General features: G+C 34.5%; 1 protein-coding gene across 1 annotated transcript in view; it reads right to left on the bottom strand.

The window, feature by feature from the left end:
• Positions 1-25,137, bottom strand: part of LOC113491850 (dual 3',5'-cyclic-AMP and -GMP phosphodiesterase 11-like) — a 193,328-nt gene that overhangs the window by 35,827 nt on the left and 132,364 nt on the right. Inside the window, 3 exon segments of the mRNA XM_026869030.1 lie at positions 12,925-13,067; positions 19,964-20,141; positions 23,983-24,099. Coding sequence (XP_026724831.1) covers positions 12,925-13,067; positions 19,964-20,141; positions 23,983-24,099 — 438 coding nt within the window.

Below are 25,137 nucleotides of genomic sequence, written 5' to 3'. Positions count from 1 at the left end.
TTTACAAAAACCTTAATAGGATCTTCTTATCAAGCTTAATTTCTAGGCAAGTTAGAATATGAATAGGCTTGAAGGCTTGACTGAATAAATAAAATAATATAACTTTATTAATTAATACTGCAACGACATTTTTACGATTTTAAAAAGTTCAATTAAAAATAGTGAAATAGCTAAATACGAAAGTAAAACCAGCTTATCATCTATTCTTTATACTAAAACGATACAAACGTATCATATTTGCATGTAAATCGAAAAAAAGTTGAAAGGATCATTATGTTATCTTGCAAAAGTGGCGAAAAATAACCCTCTTTGGCGATAGGGCGGCAGGTTAGGTGCTAATGTGGAGTCTGCGTGGGCAGAATGTGCCCGACCATGTTCTGACAACGTTTATTTTTTCATATCTTATGGTTTTGTAGAGAAAACAAGCTGTTAATGGAAGAAGGGACGGAATAACCTCTATGTACCTAATATCTATTGTGGGTATAGAATTAGGTGCAAATTAAGCGTTTTTTATACATTTAATGACTTTCTTACATTGCTAACTGACTTCAACAAGGAAGAGCTTCTCAATACGTCCGTTTGTTACTTCTGAACTACGGACTGGATGATGTTGATTTTTTCCCATTAACAGTGAAATCGATGTCGTTTAGTTTGGCTCAGTAGTTATTATTTGAAAACGGTTGTGTTTTTGTTGGTAAAAATATATATTGTATAGGTAAGTATTAGCTGAAGAAAAATACTGAGGAAATTTAGTACTGACTTTTATTTAGTATTATGCTCTTACCTACCGAATAAGGAGTACTCTTTCACCATAGAAGAATCACCCATTAAAACCAAACGGCTTCTAACCATTAACGCATGAATTTATTCAAAAAACGTATAAAATAACGGCATATTATATAAACCATATTGATTTGGATTGATGCCAAAAGCCATAGACATGAACACTAAATTTTGCAGCCGGCTTTGTTCTTCTAAATATTCCACACGATTTATGGTATATAGGAACAATATAGGCAAAATGTGAGCTCTTGGTTTATTTAAAACCGAAGCTCTTCTTACACCCAAAATAAATTGGAAATTTGGAATCATGCGGCAAACTTTGACGCAGTACAAAAATAATTTATGTTAAAACATAAGTCAATTATGAAATTATTACAGTAGGCGGTGAAACTCTTCAATACCCGATATGTAATCTCAAACGCGTGCCTATGAAACCTACGCGTTTGTATATTAAAATTATCTTGGAGAAAAATTAATCCAAAGAAAATAAGCTCATCTACGCATAATTCATGAAATTTTGGGCATATGTGTCAAGGGTCGAACTTACAAAAGTTACAGGAATTGAAATTTCAATAAAATTGTTACTAGTATAATAATATTAACGCAGTTCTAACCTTATTTCAAACTATACTGAAAATAAAGCTTTATTAACAAAAATCCCAGAAAATCTTGACAGCCGGACATTCCCTCGGGCACAACGTTTGCTCACTTCCGTGATATTCCGCATTTTAACGGTTATGCGCAAGACCTTAAACATTTTGCAGCAAATATTGAGCGAATAGCCTCTAAACAAATATAATAACTATAACAATTTCCATTGACGCTTACGCTCCTGGCAGACGTAAAATAGTCAAGGAATTTGAAACAATTTTACTGCTTTCATCAAGCGCTAAGGTGAGAAGCAATAGATGGAAACCTATTTTGGAAAATTTAAGCATCCGAAATTTACCATGGTAAATTTAACGTTAACCTTTTGGTGAGCAGTTTAAAAGCTCTTAGATTAATGTGCCAGATATCCTGCGCATTCTTTACAAATTGAAAGTATTTAGTTTCCATTTTTGCACCTAAAAACAAACATTTTCTCAACGAATGATACGTCTGAAACCCAAAACATTTATCACCGAGCAAAACGTTACCAAAACGTCAGACAATCAACGTTGAAAACATGTGGAACGTTAAATCACTGCTGTCAAAATAAATTGCGCGCTAGACATCAGCGAGGGTCTATGAAAACAAAGGCTTCTTACGGGTTGTCGCGTGACACCGAGTTATATCTGGGCGGTTACATTTGTAGCTGGCCCTAGGGGATCGGGGGTACGCAGCACTTTGCTCACAAACCGAGAATTTGTCTGACGAAATACTGAACTCTTAAAATTGAACATTAAACGAATTTGCCGAATTTTATTTATAGATTCCAATTGAGTTTTATATATAAAAATCCTTTGATTGTCGATTTTAAATTGGAAATAATATTTTTATTTTTACATTTCTGTCATTGGATACCGTAGTATTTCACCAGTGGGATATTTAAATTCGTATGCAAAAACTACTTTAAGCCAAGTGTTAAAACGTATCTATGTCTCTACATTCTTCTTGACAAAGACTAAGAATGAATTACACCAAAATGCTGAGAAGCATACATTTTGGTGTGCGTCGCTTAGACAGTAACAGTATTCATTATTATCCTAAAGTATGCTTGATTCCTATATTTTCAACCAACTTCAAAAATATTGCTTTTTGTTTGTAACCCCAGAATGTTGTAGTGGATGAACCAATTTTGTTGATTCTTATATAATTTACCGTGATTTTTGTTGTTAAATCAATATTATAAACCTGTCTATCCTTACTGGTCAATACTAAGTAACACACATACCAGCAAGATTGTTGCAAGCGAGATATGACGGCATCGGGAGTACACAACTGGGAATGCTAGTATCGACATGTAATATTCATTGGCTTTGAAAGTTAGTGTTATCTATCCAGCTCGTACGGCTCGCGATTTAAACTGATCTGTCTTTTACGATATTGTAAGTTGTGTACTATAAGTTACGGCTTTGTGTTTATGTCCTACGGGTATATTGTAGGTTTTTTAGTAGTAGTAGTAGTTTTTTTCTTAACCTATGTATAGGTAGAAATATTACGTCTAAATATACTCAAGACAAATGTTTGAGTGATAATCACGATCGTTTGTTTTGTGTCTGAGAGTACTATAAGTAATCTTCTAATATATAAAATTCCCGTGTCACGATGTTAGTTACCGTACTCCTCCGAAACGGTTCGAGCGATTTTTATGAAATTTTGTATACATATTGGGTAGGTATGAGAATAGAACAACATCGATTTTTCATACCCTAAGTGATAAGGGTTGCTCACACTAAAAAAAATATTCTATTTTTTGGACGAAATTGTTTGATTTTATTTTTTTAATAATGTGGCATTAAAAATGCATACAACTAGAAAAAATATATTTGGCGAAACAACGTTTGCTGGGTCAGCTAGTATAATATGTACACATGTATATTATTATGTCTTGTACTAATAATACAAGCTTTGTTTAGTTTTGAGACTAGATAGTTTTCTATAAAAAAAGCTCTGGTTCCTAAACTTTTTATTACACACTACTTGTGTTAGCACTTTGTTAATAAAAACATTATTCAAAATTAACAAAGATAAACAAAATCCTTTTAATGAAAGAAATGCATGTCCGATCCGAATTACCGAAAGTAACAAGCAAGCAAAACAAGAACCAAATACACTAAACATGTATTCGTCTGTACTTTGCCTATTTGGTTATCACATGAACATATACATGGAAGACTGGATTAATATCACCCAAATGGTCACAACATTCGACAGTCAAACTAATCTCTAAGACTAAGTCGGTACACGTGTCTCTTATATTAAACGTAATATTGTGGACAACAGAATTCAAGGGATCAGCGTTCCACGTTAGGAAAAACCTTTTGTTACTAGAACGAGTAACAAAAGGTACTATTTTTAAATTCACATCATGAAATACGCAAATACCTAGGAATCATCCGATATTTTGTATTGATGACTGATGCTTCAATTTCTATGTTATAGAAAATAAGATTTTTTTTATTTTTCTGCTCGAAACTCAGACTAAATATTATACTCAGGATTAAAGCTGGTATCCAGTAGAGTAGTAGCATACATTACAAAGCCATCCAGACCAAATATAGGGATATAATATATCCTCCCCTGTAAGGAAGATTTGAGAATAAGATCACCATGCTAGCTAACCCAGCTCACAGGGGTTGGTGATTTCAAATTCCAATTTTTGAAATCCTGGTTCTCTTATGATTTTTTTCTTCACCGTTTCTCACTGATATCTTCAAATAATTAAGACTTCACGAGCAATAAAAAATAATGAACAACTTAACTAATGATTATATCAAAGCTTCATCCCATCAGATAGAGATCTGAATGAAATTAGCATAATTATATTTATGTTAGCATTAACGACAAAACTGACATGCTTGTAGGAGCACGTTGTTGAACACCGAGCGACTATTATTCCTCTTTACAACATGGTAAATAATTTGCTCTCGACTTTGTAATGTTAATGAAAACCACGATCTTTAATTAAAACTTTCTACGTTACTTATTTGTCGGCGTTTACAATTAGAAGGCCCAGTAGTTTATTTTTAATGGATACTAGCTGTTGTTCGTGAAAAGCATTTTACGGGAAGATTACCACGAGGTAGACATTAGGGCTCCCTTTTGTGTTTTTGTTAGAATTTTTTGTAAAGAAATAAACTTGTCATTTCGCTTTGATAAAAGTGACTACGTCAGGTCTTTAGGATTCTTCGGCAACGTCATCATCCTCATTTGTCAAAACCTCGGAAAAAATGCGTCAGTCTCTTACTAACTACGACATCCGCGAATTGGTGTCGGTGCACGATAATGCGTTATAATTCTTCATGCGCATTCCCAGGGGCCTGTCACTATGTTTAGCATTATTTTATAAATTGTGGAAGCATGCCCTAAGACCGTATAGCGGCATCCTTTTTCCACAGCTGCAATACTGTTACTTAAAAGAAGGTAGACCCTGTTGTCCAACCAGCGTTTGAATACGGAATCCTGTGTAAATGTTTTGCGTGAAAATAAAAGCTCTAAGCTCTTATTTTCACGCAAAACATTTACGTGAAGCATGTTCTCTTGCATTTATTAAAACTAGAATCCTCAGTGTTATTCATGCTTATTGCTTGTTGAGAATACTCGCGCTGTATAAACCTTCGGGCATAAAATAAAATTGCTTTATATGAACTAACGCCGGAAAGGTTAGATTAAAATATATTGGAAAATTGTTACTGCATGCTTTGCTGCACTGCGCAACAATCGCGTTAACTTACTAATGAGATTGTAAACCACTAGTAATGTTAGAAAATAAATAATTTGTAATTTCAAGAACAATTCCGATTCTTCTTCATAGCTGCTAGAACACCGCTTAGGAAGCGGTGAAGAGTGGGTAATATGGGTGCTGGTTATATGATTTTTGTTTCTTTTAAAACGTGTTACTTTGTGGCATCACTTGAATAAATGGATTTAGATTTTATCAGTTGTTTCCAAAATATATAAAGTTTAATATACTTTTTGTCGCTACATATAAATATATAACCTCCACTTATAAATGGCATAGTTTCTAAAACCAATACCAAACTTTTAACTACCAAAAAATAATTACAAAATCCAAAACTGACCCCGCTACAAAGTTCAATAACAAAATAGTCCGGAACTGAACCATGAATTCAATACAACTTTGTCATAGTGTTCTAGGTGAAAAAACACTGGAACTAACTATGTAACTGTAATTGCATACTACGAGTGAGAGAATTAGGATAATGTCCTAATGTCCTTGTGGTTCCATGTACAGTATTGTACAGAATTGTATGTATGAGATTGTAAGTTCGAACTGTAGACAAGTAAGAACCAATGTGTTTTTTTACCCATAAGTATATCCTATTTTCATTATTTAAAGACCCCACTGGACTCCAAACGGGGAAGGAGAATATTGTGGGGAAACATGTATTAAACATACGGAACAATGCTCAATCTTTTTCTCTTCCTCAAACAATGGGCTACCTAACACTGAAAGTTTTTTCAAATCGGACCAGTCGTTCCTGAGATTGGCTCGCTCGCTCTTACAACTTCTTCAGCTTTACAACACTAGTATATAATGTAGATATAAAAATATAGTATAGATGAGAATGTGTTTATAACTGTATTAACACGCATTATTCCTAGTATCGAGGACACATTTGTACCAAGAGAACGTAAATTCACATTAACACAAGCCTCCCATGAGGGTATGATTTATCTCTACAAGATAACCAATATAAGGGTTTATTTCTATGTATGCCTTTATTTTATGAAAGCCTTTGGAGTAATTATAATTTTGTAATTAAAAAGTTTAGATGGATGTAATTTTTTCTAGAAATTACTTTGGTTTCTGTTGACTTAAAGGGACTTTTTTTTTAAATTCGTGTCCAATTTTTGTAACTAAACAGTACACATTTACAGATACATGTAAACTAAACCCAAACAAACAACTTAGTTCGTTACACACACCGGAATTAAAATAACTGACAGTCAAACACGACTGAGTGCAGATATCAGCGGGCTCACCACCATCGTGAGAAGGAGTTGTGGAAGCGAGACAACGCGATACACTTTGTAGAGCGCCATCTCTTTCCTACTGATGGAACAGTTGATTGAAAGTCATAGTCACCTGGAACTTTAGTTTATAACAAGGGACAGTTTATAACGAAGTTGGGATCCACTCGAAACTAGACAGATGTTTTCGGAGCTTCTAACTTCAATTTATGAATGAAAATATCGTTCACAATGAAACAAGGTTGAGATAGTTTAATGGTTTTTAGTGCTTTTTATTTACGAGTATTTGTATAGTATATTTAGTTTTGATTAAATATTTCTTATTAAAACTAGCTAATGCTAAAGTGCGCTTAATTATTTATAAGTTATCGTCGATTGCTGTACGTAATACTATGTCTAACATTCGGTCAAAAACTCTGGCCTTATGATTCCGATGGACAATTCTAAAAAACTGATTTGACTTAGATCGCCTAACAAAATAAAACAATTCAATTTAATAAAAGTCTTCTAAGAAAAAACGAACACTTCGGGTATCGTCGACAGTTAAGCTCTGACAATTCCAAAGCAGACATTCCAAATATTCAGAATTGTTTCTATTTTAGTCCGACTCAAATTCCACGGCGAAAAGGTGACAGGAAAGTAGGTGAGACATCAACGTTTGTATCCACCAAATATGCCATTTAGGTAATAAAACCGAATTTCACACTTCCTCCGTGCCGGGGTCAAGATAGCAAATTTACCTTCTTTTTTAAATCCATACAAAAAGCATTAAACACAGTGTAAAAGAAAATCCCACCAAAAACAATAAATGTAAAAAAATGCCAAGTCTCTCGATGCAGTCTTTCCATCGTAAAAGTTTTGAGATCTCATAGAAGCCAAGTCCTATTCAAAATATTTTGTAGTTATAAATCATCATTTAGTAATTGTATCAATAGTTTTCTTTATATTATAATTATAGTGACTTGGCAATGAGCACAAGAAGAAACAAATAAAACGGCATATTTGTAGGAGTTGAAAGTTACACACACCGCATGCGTAAACATTAATATCACAAAATTAATTTTCTTTTGGTTTATCCGTGTCGTCCCAACCGAATTTCGGCAACGGCAGTCAGTCTTAGTGTACTCTCGATTCATTTACTTTCATAAAGCGATGGCCCGTAAGGTATTCTTAATTATTGTATTGGAGCATGTAGTCGGTAGTGACCATCATGATTCACACATAACAAATAATCTGATCACTGGTCTCGTCAGTAACATTTGCACATAATTCCAGGCATCAAGCAGCTTTTAATTTGTGCTCATTGCCAAGTCACTATAATTATAATATAAAGAAAACTATTGATACAATTACTAAATGTTGATTTATAACTACAAAATATTTTGAATAGGACTTGGCTTCTATGAGATCTCAAAACTTTTACGATGGAAAGACTGCATCGAGAGACTTGGCATTTTTTTACATTTATTGTTTTTGGTGGGATCTCATTTATTTTTTGTAAGTGTATTTCTTTCTTTTTTTTTAGGTGTCATAATTTCTAGGACTTCAGCTACTGCTTTGCTTAGAACCCATTCTCTATCTCTATCTCTTTTGTTTCTTCTCTGAGACTTCGTTACTTCTAATGTAAACAAGCTTAAACATATATATATATGCATATATATATCTACTAACTTACAAACTATAGCTAAACTAAACTAAATAACACGTAAAGTTCTCCGAATATCAATTATCACTACAATATTTTTTAGTTTCGAAATGGTTTTTCATAGACAGGTGGCGCTATCAAATGAAAATTATCGAATTATTCTGAAGTACTACTTAGACTGCGCTTTGTAACGAAACCATAGCGCGATTCAGACACGTACAACGCCATCTATCGAGCGCGCATACAATATTTATCGCAATACAATGGAGTTTTAGCTTTATTAATTTAATGAATTATGAATTTTATGTATTAATTTGTATTAATGATAGTCTGTGTATTACATTTATATTATTCTTTTCTATTCTATGTATGTATTCATCCAATTGAATAGGTACTTAAACAACGAACAAAGTTAACAATGCAGTCAAAATCCATACATAATGTTCTTGCCAAACCGCAAATATAAAATTGTTTTCTATGGCATATTATTTTTTAATGTTTTTATAATTTTTCCTTTATATGTGGCTAAGGACCTATCTTGGTGCAAAATTTGAAGTTTCTAAGTCTGCTAGAAGTACCTTAGATTTTTGATGATCTGTCAGTGAGTCAGTGAGTCAGTGAGCCAGTGAGTGACAAAATGGTGTAACTTTGATCGACCGTAACTCCTAAACCATTAATTCAATTGGCATGTAATTTCGAACTTAAGCTTGTTCTAATGCCTACTATTATTCCCCGAAAAGCTAAACTCCTAGCTTTGTCCACGTCGAAGATACAGGGGGGGCGAAACAGCCGCGAATCGCTTCGAGAAAAGATGGTACGGCCGTGCCCGTTTTGCTCGAGACTTGGCAGGGGCACTGCCGTGCCCTCAGATTGTTTCCCGCTAAGATAATGCGGTGACTTGATGTTATTTCCTGACAATTTATTTTGTTTTTATTCCTTTAATGGACTGTGACCACCGAGTGAATAAAAGCTATATTAGGAAGAGGAAGAGTTTTATTATAAATCATATTTCGCTGTTTAACTTTATTTGTCTCATAAACGTGGCAATTGCATTGAAATAGAAATGGGTAAACTGTCGCGACCGCAGTGTCCGTGAGTACTGTAGTCGGTTCCACACGCGTTTCGTAATCAAATTACAATTCAGAGAAACCTCAAAGGGGTTGAACCGTTCGCGTTTGAACACGAGGAAAAAATTATGCGAATGTAGAGCGCGGGGGAGCGCAGGAAATATTTTACGGACTCTATTGTACTCGACTCGATGTAGAGTTCGTGTAAGGAAAGTACATGCACCAACAGCGAGTACGAACTTCTTTTTTTGCTTTTAACGTCGCCACACAGTAACACTCCATACGAGAACATAAAAATGAGAGTTCGCGTTAGTAATAAATGTAGCAGCGAGCGAGCAGGTCTTTTTATGTTACTTTCAATGTTTTAACCGAATCACCCTAAAGCCATCCGCGAATAATAGACATTACGTTCACAACCATGTTTAATAGAGCCTTATATGTCACATCTCTATCCTTTTAGCCATAAAATGTTCAACCGATGTTTTAAGTGCTAGTCTATCGATTCCCGTATCTTTACTTATGAACTCTTCTTTTTAATATGCTTAAATCCTTTTTACAGATTGCACGCTGACGTGAAAACTTCTTGGTTCAATAACCGAATATGAATGCATGGCTGAATTCTGAGCTGGTGCTAACGTCTTTTTTTTCTAAGACGCTTTTAAATGTGGAATGAAATATTGGTTAAGTGTGAGTCAAACTGACTACACTGAGGGTTTCGTATAATTAGAACAAAGAAAAATAAATTTGCGAACGAATTTGTTTACCCATCAAATCTAAGACTGATAACTACCATTTCTCGATCTTGGTTTTTAGTACTTGTTGTTATAGAGGCAAGAAAAATAATTCATCTGTGAAAATTTAAACTGTCTAGCTATCACGGTTCATGAGATACAGACAGACAGACAATAACACCCCAGTAATATTGTTTCATTTGTACCCTTTTACTATGAAATTCTAAAAAAGATAATTATAAAACTTTAGTTATCTATTTGTAAGTCAAAAATACGAAGCTTAATCAGCACAAAACAGGTCAGTATTTCCAAGTACGTAGTTTACCCACAGTAACTTCTCCCCCTGTTGAATCCCAGCTCTATTATAGAAGAGCACATTGCCAATACATAATGCATTGTACTCATGTTCGTAATAAACTTTGTCAATATGTTAAGTGCATCGGTCGCAGTCACGTCGAAAACAAATAACCGTACGAAATTACGTTAGCTCAGACCAAAATGGTTTATGGAAGTAGTTTCCATATGTCACAACTATGCGCGGTCACGATATTAATTTAACTTCCAGACAACAAATCTTCGGGACGCTTGCTCTTTGTTCTAACAGTCAAGAACTAGCAATAAATAACAAAAGCTTTTACGTACATTCAAATATAAGAACAGAAATAATTTTAGTAAAATAATAAAAGAAGGTCTTCGTTCGTAAATTACATTTATAAACAAATAATACATTGCTCGTCTTTATAATTCTCGTTAGCTTGCCCCTCGTCCTTCCCATAACAATTATATTCTGATCATAAAACTTGTATAAAGTTTAGTACCCCTGCACAATGTGCACTCGGTAGTTCGACGTCATTTAAAAAGTTCACTAGAAGGTCGTTGACGGTAGACGACGTCGTACATTAATTTTAGTAATTAAATCTGACCCTTCAGACGGTGCACTCGGATGTCTAGACGTAATTATCTTTAAGCAATTTCCTACCCATTTCATTGCTATAACATTTCCACAAACACATTACAGAAATCTGTTCGAATTAATAACAGCCGAGCAAAGTTATCAGCTGATATTAAATCTATATTATGTAGAGAACATAAAAGACAGCTGAAAATGAGACTTTTCGGCGTGACGTCACACTAAGAGCCAAGATTGTGTGGGCACGTAAAGTAATCCTGGCACTGGAATCGGAGCAAGGCTAAGCAGTATAAAAGACTTGACGACTTTTATATGAAAAAATGTTTTACAGCGAATGAAATGGTAAATTGAATACGAATTCAAATTAGAACACAGAATAAAATATCTTTAAAGATTCCGAGCACACGAATACGTTAAATAAATTGAGTCGTAATAACATGTGTATCAAATATGAATGTCACGTGAGTAAAGAGAAACGTTTGACGAATGTACACAAGAAATATTTTTAATTTAGATGGGTAGGTACCTATGTAGGTAGGTATGAATCAGAAATCACATAAACGTCTACAAAACATAAAATAACAGCGTCAGATGAAGATACAGCTGTCGTGTGTCTAGAAACTCTCATCAAATTTTATGTGTCGGCAGATTTATGCAAATGTCCATGACGAGTGTAGCAGACGTATAGATTTAGTTAATTAACTTCACCCTTTACATGACTTTCAAAAGGAAAAAAGTGCAAGCGATTTATAGTATTTTTTTAAGTCTAAGGAATTACAGAAACATCCATCTCAGGTCCAGTAGTATAAACTCGTTCTTAAAGCAATAAATTCTGATTACGAACGACTTGCATTCAAGTGCAAATTCTCATTTCGATTTTCTTGGTTTTATTAGGAATCGTTTTTTTTTTTCAACTTGGCTTTTGTAGTACGGTTTTCTAATTAGTAGCGATCCAATTAACTAACACAAAGGAAGTCGATGTTTTTTATTACGTCGAATGAAACTTATGTTTGTTACCAGAACACATAACGAACTCTTGTTTTATTAAATTATATCAATAGCATAGCGTTTGATTTTTGTGGAACGCTTATAAGGAGAATTAAATTAGGTACCTTTCGGGATTAATCTTTAAAGTTCCAAAAAGCTTATGATAGACGAGAGATAGGAACGTTTACGTACAGGTCAAGTGACTAGTTAATACTATAGCTTCTAAAACTGACCGAATTGAAAAAACATAATTTAAGACAGCTGAAGAACAAATATGATAAATCGGGAATCAACTAAACAATTTCGTGACAAATAAAAACCCACCTCTTAGTTTATTTCATACCCAACTACTTTCTGACCGTAACAACATGGCTTAACCTCGATCTTTGTATTTGTCGTTATAGAGGAAGCAAAAATAAACTATGCCTATGGTGCCTTACTAATGGGTCCAGTGTTCGTCTTTTAGGAATATAGGACCCTAGAAAGAATCTTTACTTCATATCACAAAACAGCCTCTTTTTAGGAAAATTTCAGCATCGATAGAACACGAATCATTTAAGCAATAAAACGACATATCTAACATGACCCAAAGTCTTATAGTACCGAGCCTGTTTACTGAACAAAACAAACAGCCTAAGCGAGTGCAACTTAGTGTCGCTAATTCAAAGTTTCTAGCAAGTTAGCAAAGTGACGCAGCTTCAAATCCCTAGCGTAAAGTTTATTCAAAGTGCCGGGCAACGTACCCACCAGACTCTGTTCCTTGTTGACAACTTTGTGATTGCTATTAGCTTCAAATTCTTGATAAAGAAAATGAGGTCGTAACCTTTTTGTGTGTTCTTATGGTTAAGATTCTTGTTAATTTATGTTCAAGAAGTAGTTGGCTGTAAACCTTGTATCCAGGGAACAGGATCAATTATCATAAAATATATTAACGTATTTTTTACTTTAGTGAGGTTAAAAATCACTAGTCGGGAAATCAAGATATACGCGTGAGCCAATCGTCGTACTCAGATACCTATTACTATTAATTTTGTTCTGTTCTCACCATAGGTTAAAAAATCTCATAAGGTTTAGCCCCAAACATATCTCCAATATTATCAAGATCAACATTATTATGTAGATATCAGATTCTAGAAAAATCCTAAAATAATGTACTTTACTGACCTGCCGTTCTGAGGGTTTGGTGAGGCCCTCTCTCCTTGCACCAGGAACAACGACCCCCGGTCAGCATCCAATAATATTGAGACATTCTGCAGGATCTTGTGACACAGTACCCGTACTTCCAACTCATTGCAGATGTCTTTAACCTAAAACAAAAGAAACACAATTAGAAAAAAAATACAGTTGACATTTATGTTTCATGATTAATTTGAGTCCGAAAAGAATAAACAAAAAAGGCTTCGCTTTACGAGTTCAAACGAAGTAATATCTGAATTATTAAACTCTATTACGTATTGTTTTCGTAAAAACAAATATTGGAACAAACTTCCTATGAACCACGAGAAACAATTGCCAACTGAAATTTGCTCTCGCCAATGAATAAAAGAACATTTACAAACTTTTTAGAACTCAGATTTTTGGAATACATACTCCTAGTTGAACTTTATCTAGAACATTAGCAATACAGTCACATACAAAAGTTGTTTAACATAATAAGACATCAAAGACCCTCTCCACACTTTAATTCATTGACTGATGTTAATATATCAGGTAACCAATCGGTTTGACACCTTGACTTAAAGTCAAAATTAAAATTACTAAAAACCAATACCTACATGACTCTGAAAAATATTGGTACTTCGTACAATTCACTGTGATCATACCAACTTGTGTTTCTGTCTGTACAATAAAGCAGACAATAGAAACAAAAGACAGATCACTTCGTAAGCCAATAATGGAGAAAAAGTTCGTTCACTAAATACATTTGACCTTAATCCGCGTTGTTTGAGTTTTCGATAGGTTTGGACGTAAGCTGCACCTCTAATACATTGTTAACTAGTTAATAGAAGAAGTTAGAACTACTGCCAACACAAATATAACCCTGACTTCTTTGTTTTTAAACTTGTAGGAATTTCTTATGTCATCTATGAATGTCTCTTCCTAGTGATAAAAGCGCGATGCATTCGATCTTACAGATTTTTTGATATTTTAATGTTAAGGTGGCAATATTAATTCTAAATAAAATGTTGTTGTTAAACATGTTACGTTTCTTCGTCCCAGAAATATTGCAACAGAAAAAGAGGATAACTTCCCGAATCTTCACGTTACTGTATAATATAAGTTTAACTAATTTATCAAACAGTGAAAATAAACAATCGAATTTAAACTGTACTTACAAGATAACTGAGAAGTTACAAACTACACGAGTCAAAGTTTGACCTACCACTACGTCTTAAAGCAACATAATTATGGGTGTGGAAGGGTGACAGCGCACCACTCATCGTAGAGCTCTATCTCTTTTCCTCAAGCTAAGTTGGTACAAGGATGTAAGATGTCGAAGTAGACAGACCGTCTGTCTGACATCAAGATGCAATAGCGGGAATGTCAACAAACTCGTAAGGCGCCACCCACGAGCGATGCGAGGTCATATAACTCCGTCCAATATGATTTCCGAACTAATTTCCGCCAGATAGTTATTTTAGACGTGTATTTGCTAAATCCACTGACTAATGGATTTAGCAAACATATGTACAGCTGTTTAAATATAAGCCAATCTTATTTTATAGTGAGTTTTCGTGTACGAAAGTGTTCGGTTTTTTAAATGTTGAAGAAAACCGTAAAAAAACAGCTGCTTTACATATTTTGATATGTTATACAGCCTCTCCTTTCATGTCATTTAAAAATGTCTTTGAAAACTGGTCTGGTTTTCTCACGATGTTTCTTCACCGTTTTTAGTTACTATATAGTCATCGATTAAGTTTTGTATGAGAGAACTAATATAGCTAATCGATCTCAGTGGCGTGCACTTGGAGAGGCCTATGTCCAGCAGTGGACTGCAATAGGCTGATGATGATGATGAATATAGCTTTTTTTATTAGATCTTTAATTTATATGAGAAAGTTGTTTATTGCCATTCATGGAAGCATTTATTTTTACCTATAATCAGATTCTGTTAAAACTCATTGTATAATAAAATATTGCTCATAACTCAAACAAAATTATAATAATTTGGTCGCGCTGTTTAAACGCCGACCAATATGTGCATAATGTGATAATTTTAAACCCATTTATGTTGTCAAACAATTAATACGTAAATAGGTTTGCAATCATTAATATAATATTTATGGAATGCTGACCCAGTTTTGTAAACTTCACCTTGAATGCAGTAATTAAATTCGTGAATTAATATTCTAACATGTCAGACAGTGCAGGATCCACATGTTTATTGTAACATTGTTTATAGTTTTCTGATTCACATGTTGTAAAATAACCTTGGCACACATACCTAGCCTACATAGAAATTATTTTCCTCTACATCACAAAGCGAAGCGGTAATCAAATTAAAAAATAAAGCAATCTGCAATCATTTAAGGACTTTCAACCTAGACAAGGTAAAATCGCCTTAACACATTCACGATACAAAAGAAAGAATGGGAATGTAATTGCTTATTGATGAATGACGTGACTTTGACTTGTCAGTTCAATACATTTGAGTGACTCGCTCAACGTTAACGCTCGTCGAAAAATAACTTCGTTACTGGTATAAATAGTACCTTTTTAAAGTAACTCGATAGCTGAAGGACCCTCAGCTAACGTCTCAATTAATAGGTACACGAAATGATTAATTAACGTCAATTTGGGTCGAACGTGACGCTTCAGTAACACGAGAACACTCAGCCAAACATTTAGGTTCGTCAGGAACTACGTTTCATATAACTCAATCGGGAGTAAGTTCTGAATGGAACACAGTTGAGGGTCGTTTTCATTGGACAAATTACCGTATTTTCTTATTAATGTTCTGGCAGATTAAGATGATGATGATTAAGTCTTTTTTTAGTGTGTTCTATTTAGTGACTCACTTTGTGTTAGAGGTATTCCCTATTTGATTAAAGACTATTTTGTCCCGAGCGACTTCTTATCCATCAAATGCCGAATTCATCCCACTACAGTCTTTTCGGCATGCTGCCCGAAAACATTTATGCATTCGGCTTTAGGAGCCAACAAAAAATTTACAAATTTTCACTTTTTGAAACTAATTTATAAGCTGATCTAAATAATACCCTTACATAGACCCACCCCAAAATACACTTCACATCAAAGTATCGTTGAAGACGAACCAACGAAAGATTACAACAATACGGCACCTACTTATCTATAGTAGATAAACGGCTCTTTAGTCGGCGTCAGCCATCAATGAATGCGCTATGAATATTCACGGTCGCCTACGCACACACGATACTGAGGTGTTTATCTAGGCGTCAACTCAACTAGTACACGAGTCACATAAAATAAAGTAAAACGTAAGCAGAAGATTGAAGATTTTATATTTTAGAACGATTTCCCGAAGGAAATATTATATTCTCAAGGTCGAGTCGGATAGACTACGCTTTGTTTTTATTTTATGTAACAATTTACTTCATACGTTCTTGGCAACAAGAGCGTGATAGTATGATAAAATGACGAAGGTATAAAAAGGTTTTCATAAACCAAATACCTAGAAAACTAAATAAAAATCTCTATACTCATTAAAAAAAAACTCAGTGGCCCAAAGAGCCCAAGAGACAAACCATTTGTCTAAATAACGTTTACAAGAAGCTTCGTTACAGCGATAACGTACAAATCCCACGCAAGATCGCGGAAAATAAATTAGAAGTCAAATTGTTAAGTATCATCGGGTGCATGTGTACCGACGCGTATGCTACCGTTTATTAAATGCGGGCGAACCAGGACTCGACGGCTTAGTAGCCCGAGCTGGGCAAATCGACTACTTTCAATTTTTAAATATTTTTAGGGGCAGATTCGCCCGAGACAAATTTAATAGCGGGCGAATCCGGTTAACCAAAATTTTGTAACGCAGTATTATTACGAATCGAATTCGAGCGAATCGACTACTAACCCGAATCGACGTAGAAACAGAGTAACTGGAAGCGAAACTGCGAATCGCGACCGCTTTTTCCAGGACCAGACGTGGTCTGCATATTACAGCAGTTTCAGTAACGCGCAATAATGTTAACTTGATTGACGAAAATGTACGTGAGTATTTTACTGATCTCTGATAAGTTGTTGGTCTATAAGACTGCGTGGCGGTAAGTAATCTCAAGTGGATGATAAGACCAATCTCGGTATTATTGTTCGTATTACAAAACAATACTTGCGATTAAATGACACTTACAAGACTATGACTTGATTGAAGTGCATACAATTAAGTGCTATTACATAAAATAAAGAGTAAAAAACGGCTAAGTTATTTCAGTATCGATTGCATATACAATTTTATACACTTAGCGTAATCACGTAAGGGAATTGCATTAATTTTTGACCACGTGACCTTAACGCGTCAGTCCAATACGTGTGAGAGATGCAACGAGCGTAAGCGTTCGAAAATTATGAGTTGTCGACTTGCTAAGCTACAACGTCCAACTAATATTATGAACGCAAACGTTTATATGCATGGATGTATAGATGTTTGTTCCACTTTCAAGAAAAAAGACACTGAACGGATTTACACATAGGATAGTTTTTATCCCGATTTTATGTTCCCGTGGGATCACTTTCGATTTGCAGTGGGCAGGCCAGCGGGCAACATCGAGTTGTACATGATTGACTTACAGAGTGATTTTTACCGAAAGGATACATAGAGCAATGACAAAAATATATAAAAATACCATGTCCATAGCTTTACGGGTGTGTCAAACGGTGTTTACTCGTAATTATCAAGCAACCCACTGTTTTATCGAAGTTCACCTCTCTGGAGAGCCGACAGAGGCCTAATTTAGGTACACATGTAAGCCGACACCCGATGTGTTATGAATTGATTCTTATCGAAGCCGGGAAGGGTTAATAACGACCTGAAAAATATTGGCGGTGCTAAGAGGTTAACATTGCCTGATGAATATTAAGGACTAGCTGTTGTACGCTTCAAATCGAAAATGATCGGGATAAAAACTATCCTATGCATTAAGCTTGCTTATAGACTATCTCTGTAGCAAGTTTCGTCTTAAGCCGTTCAGTGGTTTTTGCGTGAAGGAGGAACAAACAGCCATACATAGTTTTCATGTCAATAATATTAGTAGGATGACCAAAATATCTGTCTATACAAAATGGTATATGGTTGTTTAACGTTCACCAATTGTTTTCTGACGTATAATTAATCAATTTAGTATTAGTACAGGACATTTACTTCCCAAATGACTTCGAGCGAAACTAAGGACTAAAAAATACATTTGTTTTTCTCTCAAAACAAATGTAAGAACAAAAGAAATTCAAAGACATAAATCAATTTGTACTAAGCCTCTCTTAAAACTGGCATTAACTTTTTTGAGATTGCTTTGTCTTCGTAAAAAAATATTAAGTTGAAATAGAAATTAGCAAGTCGACCGATTAAGTAATCTTTTCTAATTTGTTTTAAGCGGATTTTAGAGGCAAACACTTTAATTCTGAAAGGTTACGCAGTTTAATTTGAATTGATAATTAGGAGATTAAAATTCAAGTTTGTGTTATTATGTTAATTAAATACCTTTCTTAGGGCTAGTGAAATGTTGCGCTGGTTCATTACGTATTTCGAGTTGGCCTTACAAAAGCTTTGCCTACAAACTGCATTCATAAGTAGCTAGCACATGGAATGAGATTTTCATCAAGTGAATATTTCATCGAAACCACGCGCATGTTTCTGAAAATACGATTTTAATTACATTGGCTTATAAGCTTTTGTTAGCGTTTGAATGAAGGTCGTTTTTCTACGCTGGGATATGAGGTACAAGGTTGACAATATTACCTAGTGATACCATTTAATAGACCGACTTTTAATATTACTGTACTTAACGTATTTCTTTATTTATTAATAGCTGTTGCTGGCAGGCCCGCCTATTACAAAATGTTCCCAAAGAAACATAAAATTGATTCAGAACAGAATCCTGATAATATAATCCTGATTATAAACTATTTGTGTAGCAAATTTCGTCCAAATTTGTCTAGTGGTTTTTGTGTGAAAGAGTAACAAACATCCATCCATATTACAGGCTTTCGCGTTTATAATATTAGTACGATTTTAAAATGTACAATGAACCATGAGGGGAGGGGGGTATAGTATCAACTCATCTTTGCACACTGCGCCACGTGTGAGTGCGCTCTTGCAAACTGTGGCAGTGTGAACTAACACAGTTTCGTTTGTGTGTCACTCTCACACAAACATAATCTTCAATAATAAACCATCTCTCAATCGCACGCACACATTTCGACGCATGCAAAGATAAGTTGACCTATCTATGCACCTTCATACAATTTTAATAACATTGCGTGTTTGACATAATATTTTAAGTGATATATAATTACAATAGGTAGATCATGTGAACCTGCCCTTAGCATGTGATAGAGCAATTATAAATTAATCGCTATACTACTTACATTAATTACTTAAGTACTCGACATAGGTATCCACTTGGAGTTAATTAATAACTATTTAGTTATTAACCCTTTATTAATTAGTGTCTTCATTTTCAAGTGGTAAAACTTAACATCCGTCTAACATAATGGGCATACTAGGATATGTATATGACAAGTGACATAATAGAAGGAATAAAGAAAAAAACACTAAACGTCAGTTGCGTTAAAATATTTCGTTAAAACGCTTAGAGCGCCCGAACTAAGAAGCATACTCCTTGGGCCGTAAGAAGCGTACAAAGATTTAAATGATATAGGCACAAAACATGTTACAAACTTGTCCTATGAATGCATCGAATCTACGAAAAAATACGTAATGATTACTGCAGTTAATGCACAAATAGCTGATTTTATAGACAACTATTTGGCTGTCCGCAGATTCTAAAAGTAAAAACGTAAGGGATCCCTGGAGCCACTAAGCAATATTTTAAAAATTAATTCTTGTCTTTATTTTATAAACGCGGGAGTATCACAAACATTAAAATCACATACACACGGATACTCAGAGCCTATAATGCTTGGCCTACGCTTGGATAGAACCCGCCACTTAGGCACTCGGCTATCCGTGCAGTCTTACTTTTTAAGTAAAGTAGTAAATACTCACTAATTCAAATATAAGTTCCTTCTCGTCGAGCTGCCTCAGCTCGTGGCGCGACCTCCGCTGCGGCCGCGAGGGTGTCGCGTGCGGCGGCTGGTCTCCAAGGAAGGTGGGTGTGCCGTCTACCGTCGTCACCAACGGCTTCAGTAGACCTCCTCGCTCGAATTCGTGAGCTGAGATCTTCCTGTTGAAGGATAAGTTTGGATTAGTTGTTAAATATATAGTCATGATTTTTAGAAATGTTTTATAGAATTCAATCAATCAGTGTTATTTCAAGCGGGCCATGTTTCCCGCACTTTTAAAGCGTTACCTAAAAGAATACTTTTGTTAGGCGTTTCTACAAAGTCACTCCATTTGAATAGATCCGATTATTATTACCTTAGCCTAAGATCTCTATATTTTTTTTGGGGTAGTAGGTAAGCGATCTGAGCCTATCCTAGTCTGGCTTTCATAATCGCAACAGTTTTTCTTCAAGCGTTTACAAATTACAAAAACAGTGTTTTGTTTCTGGTGGGATTTTCTTTAAATAACTAAACTGGATGACACTCACAAATTAAATCAAATATTCTCCATAAAACAGAAATATATTTCTAAGTTAGAATAACTGGAGCTAACGGAAGAACTACAAGGCAGGCATTGTGTCCGATTTTATTGGGAAAATGAGGTCGTATCGACCCATAAATGTTCTCGCTTGGACACAGATAGCAATAATCGGATGTGAGAGAATATTGCCCTAATCGTATCGCCAACTGTTTTGTTACGTCAATTCCTGGTATCATGCTTTTGTTCAGAACTTTTTATGTGTAGAAAATGTTTAGTTATATTTAAGAATATATCAGAGTTCGTTACAAGTACCCGGTGAAAGATAAAGCCATATTAATAGCGTTCCGTTTTTAATTTTTGGATACGGAAATCCAAAAATCAGGATCCTTCCAAATCACTCAAGCTCAATTACGTAAATGTAACCAGAATATTTAAGACCAACAAATTCCCACACGTTTCCCTAAGTGTTTCCAGTTATTATATAAAATCTATAACGGACTAACCTTTCAAATATTCAATACGACTGCGAATTTAGTGCCTAAAATAGGTGCACAAAGAGCAAGTTAGATCCATTCAGCAATTAGTAAACTGGACAGCCGCCAAATGGAATTAGCAGATATGTCATGAACCGACACAATACCGACTTCATAGAATGGACTATTTTAGGCAAATCCTAAATAGTAGTATTATCGTCATCCTAATTTAATGGAAGCTATTAAGATCACACTTATACGTAACATTTCGTTGTTTTAATTTCAGCTCATTTACTGCTATATAATTAAGATGTATTATCATTGCAAGTTAAATAAACGGTTTTTAAAAGCCAATAATTAGAATCATAGCATCTTGTAGGTTTTTTTTATAATGAAGTTATTAGATTTGTTGGATGCAACCAACCGATTTGTATTTTAGCATATTTGTACGAAACCCTTAGCGTCGCGTGTCCAACTCTCAATAGCCCAGTTATCTTGAATGTATCAAAGGAAAATTTTAGTTTTGTTAGCGACTAAAGGATATATGTGTAAGTAGTATTATTCCTTTGTGGTTTACATACTTAAGGGACCAATACTTCTTTGGAAGATATTGAATAACAACAATACAAATTAGGATTCTACATAGACAGACAGACAACATGTATATCAATGGATAAAAAGGATTGCTACAAATTAAAATCTACATCATATTCTTTTATTTATCTAGTTGTTTTTAATTTAAAATTTAAAATATCTATATTAATCAGTATTATTAAGTTCCTGTAACTTTTTGACATTGTAAATATTCTTTATTATAGTAGAGCGTGAGCTTATGATAAAGAACTCTTTTTTGAGACAGAAATAACCCGGAAAAACAAAAAGTAAAATTTTTGAAATATTTTAAACTTTTAAAACTTTATTCACAAATATTACCGTCCATTCACAAAGTTTGTTTAACCGATAATAATAACAAGTCAATGAAAGGTTGAGTTTCGGAGGTAGCAAAGTCTTTGTATTACGTGAATATAAATTGTGTTGGTTTCGAAGAAAATTACGTGGTTGAAAACTTCTCAGAATAGAACCAAAGTTTCAAGATAATGAAGGGGAACTTTTAGGTTTGTTCTGCATTTTTCTTGCACTCTGTACTTTTTTGAAACGGATAACTTAAAGCAAGTTTAATGTTTGAGTATATAATTAAGATTTATCTACTGCTTTTGATTCATTTATAAGGCTATAAGGCTGACTCTAATTCTGTTGCTGGAATTTGGAAAAATCATAAAAAAATATATTTCAACAGTACGAAAATTTGTTGTCACTAAATCATTCCTTTCTGACCAAATTCCAAAGACCAATGATGAGAAAGGTCTTTATTCTTGAGGTCTAAAATTTATGTACTGAAATAAGTCTTCATTCGAAAACACGTTACAAACAATTGTAGACGTATCGTCAAATTACTTTAGATACACCATTTCAAGCAGTATTATTTTTAAATTCCTTTATCAATAATCCTCCTTGCTATTTTCCCACGAACATTATAAATGGCTCATCACTATGCATGTAGTTTGGCGCGGAAGTCTTCCTAATCTGTGCGGGAGGTGGTTCAGCAGATAAAGGCGACTTAAGATTGATGGAGTGTATAAACTTGAATTTTTACGAGTTTATAATGACTTGTTATTGTTCTTTACGCAGATGATTTATATGTCATATTCTGTAGTAAAGATGATGATTCCAAATTGTGGTAAAAATAAATAACTTATTTTCTTTAAAGTATTAAAGTCGTACACTGTTGACGGGCAATATCAACCAATTATTTTATCGGAGTCTGATGATAGTTTTCCTACGATTTTTTTTAAGTAATTCTTTGAATCGAAATTATAGTTACGTTAATAGGTAACATTTTATTGGAATATAGGCAGTATTTTAGTGAAATAATCATTAGAATTGAAATAAATTTGTCGACATTAAAAATTAATTTATAAATTGTATTAAAATTGTCCCTTTATAATATCTGCACCCAATAAAATAAACAGTTGTCAACACATTCAAATTTATTTGTTTAAGCTCTTTGACATCGCGAGCTTGTTTGTTTGGCCTAAACTAACAGATCGGCTCTTGCCCTGTTGCCCAGCTGTGGGACTAATATATTCTATTTGCTTAGGACGAGTTTACTTAACACTTCGCCCACTCATTCATTCATTAGGCTTAACCATCATTTATTAAAGTTACACCGGATCGAATTTAAATAAAGATGCCATTACGATATAACGAGGGAGGATTTATATTAAGCTTAAATAAATATTACTTTTGTATGGTGGATAAAGATCTTAATCAATGTCTTCTCCTATAGCTTTAGAGGACAGGTTATTGATGTTAAATATTATTATTATGATCAACCATTAGAGTTCCGCTGCAGGGCAAAGGCCTTTCTTTCCTCCTTCCATTTGTCTTGGACTCTGCCTAACAGAGGACTATTTCGTGCGACAGTGTCAAGTTTGTCATCTTCTGATGATATAAAATAATGTATATAAATAAATCTTTCGGTCTGCCGTGTTATTATCGATGTAAAAAGGAGCTTTGAACTATGCTTAAATTGTGATTTACAGAAATATACATGCAGTAATGTACCTATACAGATTGATATTTAAAAAATATATAAATATGAATTTTGGATGACTAGTCGATTAACGTATGCAATGTGTGTGACCAGAGAAGACTAGATATACTGTTTGTGATGTAACAAAAATGATTGTGATGTGTTACATGTTAGTGTCGGCCACCACTGAAAACCAGCGCCGCAACACTGTGTCGTATAGGATCGCTGCATATGCTGAGCGAAGGCCACCTCACATGCTTGTGTCGCATACTTTTCTCCTGCCTTTCTGTTTTCTCATTTTACCATGTTCTTTTGTTTACATGTATATTTGCTTGTCTGTTTTGTGTCCTATATGCATCATACCGGCGAATAAATGCTTTCTTTCTTCTTCATTTACTATAGAAATAGTAATTTACCTGACAGGTGTGGTCGCCCCTGAGCCGGAGCCGGCGCGCGACGGCGACGCGAGCTCGGCGCTCGGCGGCGTCGCGTGCGACACCAACCACGCGTCCACCACTTGCCGCGTCGCCTTCCTGAGAAGAAACATCATATAATTTTAACATATGTTTAATAATTATATTCTTAAAAACAAGTAAAACCTAAAAAATAAGCTTAAAATAAATCAATTTAATAAGAGACATGTTTGATATCCTCGGAAAAAAATCAACTTTGGACGTTCAGTTGTTAAAAATTTGCTATAGACAATAAATTGTTTTAGCCAGATTATCAAACAATGCTCGCTCCCACACAAGAACTTACATTTCTAGATTTATATTATAAATGCGAAAGTAACTCTGTCTGTCTGTCTATCTATCTGTCTGTCTGTCTGTCTGTTACGCTTTCACGTCTAAACCTGTGAACCGATTTTAATGAAATTTGATACAGATAGATAGATATCAATAGACCTTGAGAAAGAACATAGGATAGTTTTTATCCCGGACTTTTGAAGAGTTCTCTTGGAAACGCGATGTAACCGACATCGACGCGGGCGAAGCCGCGGGCGTAAAGCTAGTATATCTATAAAAATATACACTTTGGTCAAATTGTTTTCCTCAAATTCAGATTTTCGGTTTACAATACGTCTAAACCTACAAAGATCAGTACAATAACCAAACATTTTCAACATATTCCCAAGAAACTGAACATTCCCGCAATAAATCGTACTTTTAATCGACAACGACCTAAAAGTCTTGCTTATTTATAAGGTCCATAAAAGTAAACAAGACGTTTTATTACAAGTGTTACGCTACAAGCCTAAAAAACGCTGAAATGTGGGTTCCAATAGCAATATAATGTTTATATGTAACGCAACATAAAGAAATAGAGTAAGGACACAAAACAACAGATGACTAGGTCAAACGAATTAAGTAATAACCTAGATGTTTCATAAAATATCGTAAAGAAACAACAATATCTCGTATATCCAACATAATTTATAAAACAAACTAGTTACGGAGTATACAAAGTAGTAAATACTCGACCTCCGTGGTCGAGTGGCGTACGCACCGGTTTCAAGGTGTCACTAGCTCTGAGGTCCCGGGTTCGATCCCCGGTCGGGTCAATGTAAAAAT

Source organism: Trichoplusia ni, chromosome 1, assembly GCF_003590095.1.
Source record: "Trichoplusia ni isolate ovarian cell line Hi5 chromosome 1, tn1, whole genome shotgun sequence".
Classification (NCBI taxonomy): Eukaryota; Metazoa; Arthropoda; class Insecta; order Lepidoptera; family Noctuidae; genus Trichoplusia; species Trichoplusia ni.
Note: the sequence above shows the minus strand (reverse complement) of the source record. Positions and strands in the feature narration are given on the sequence as shown.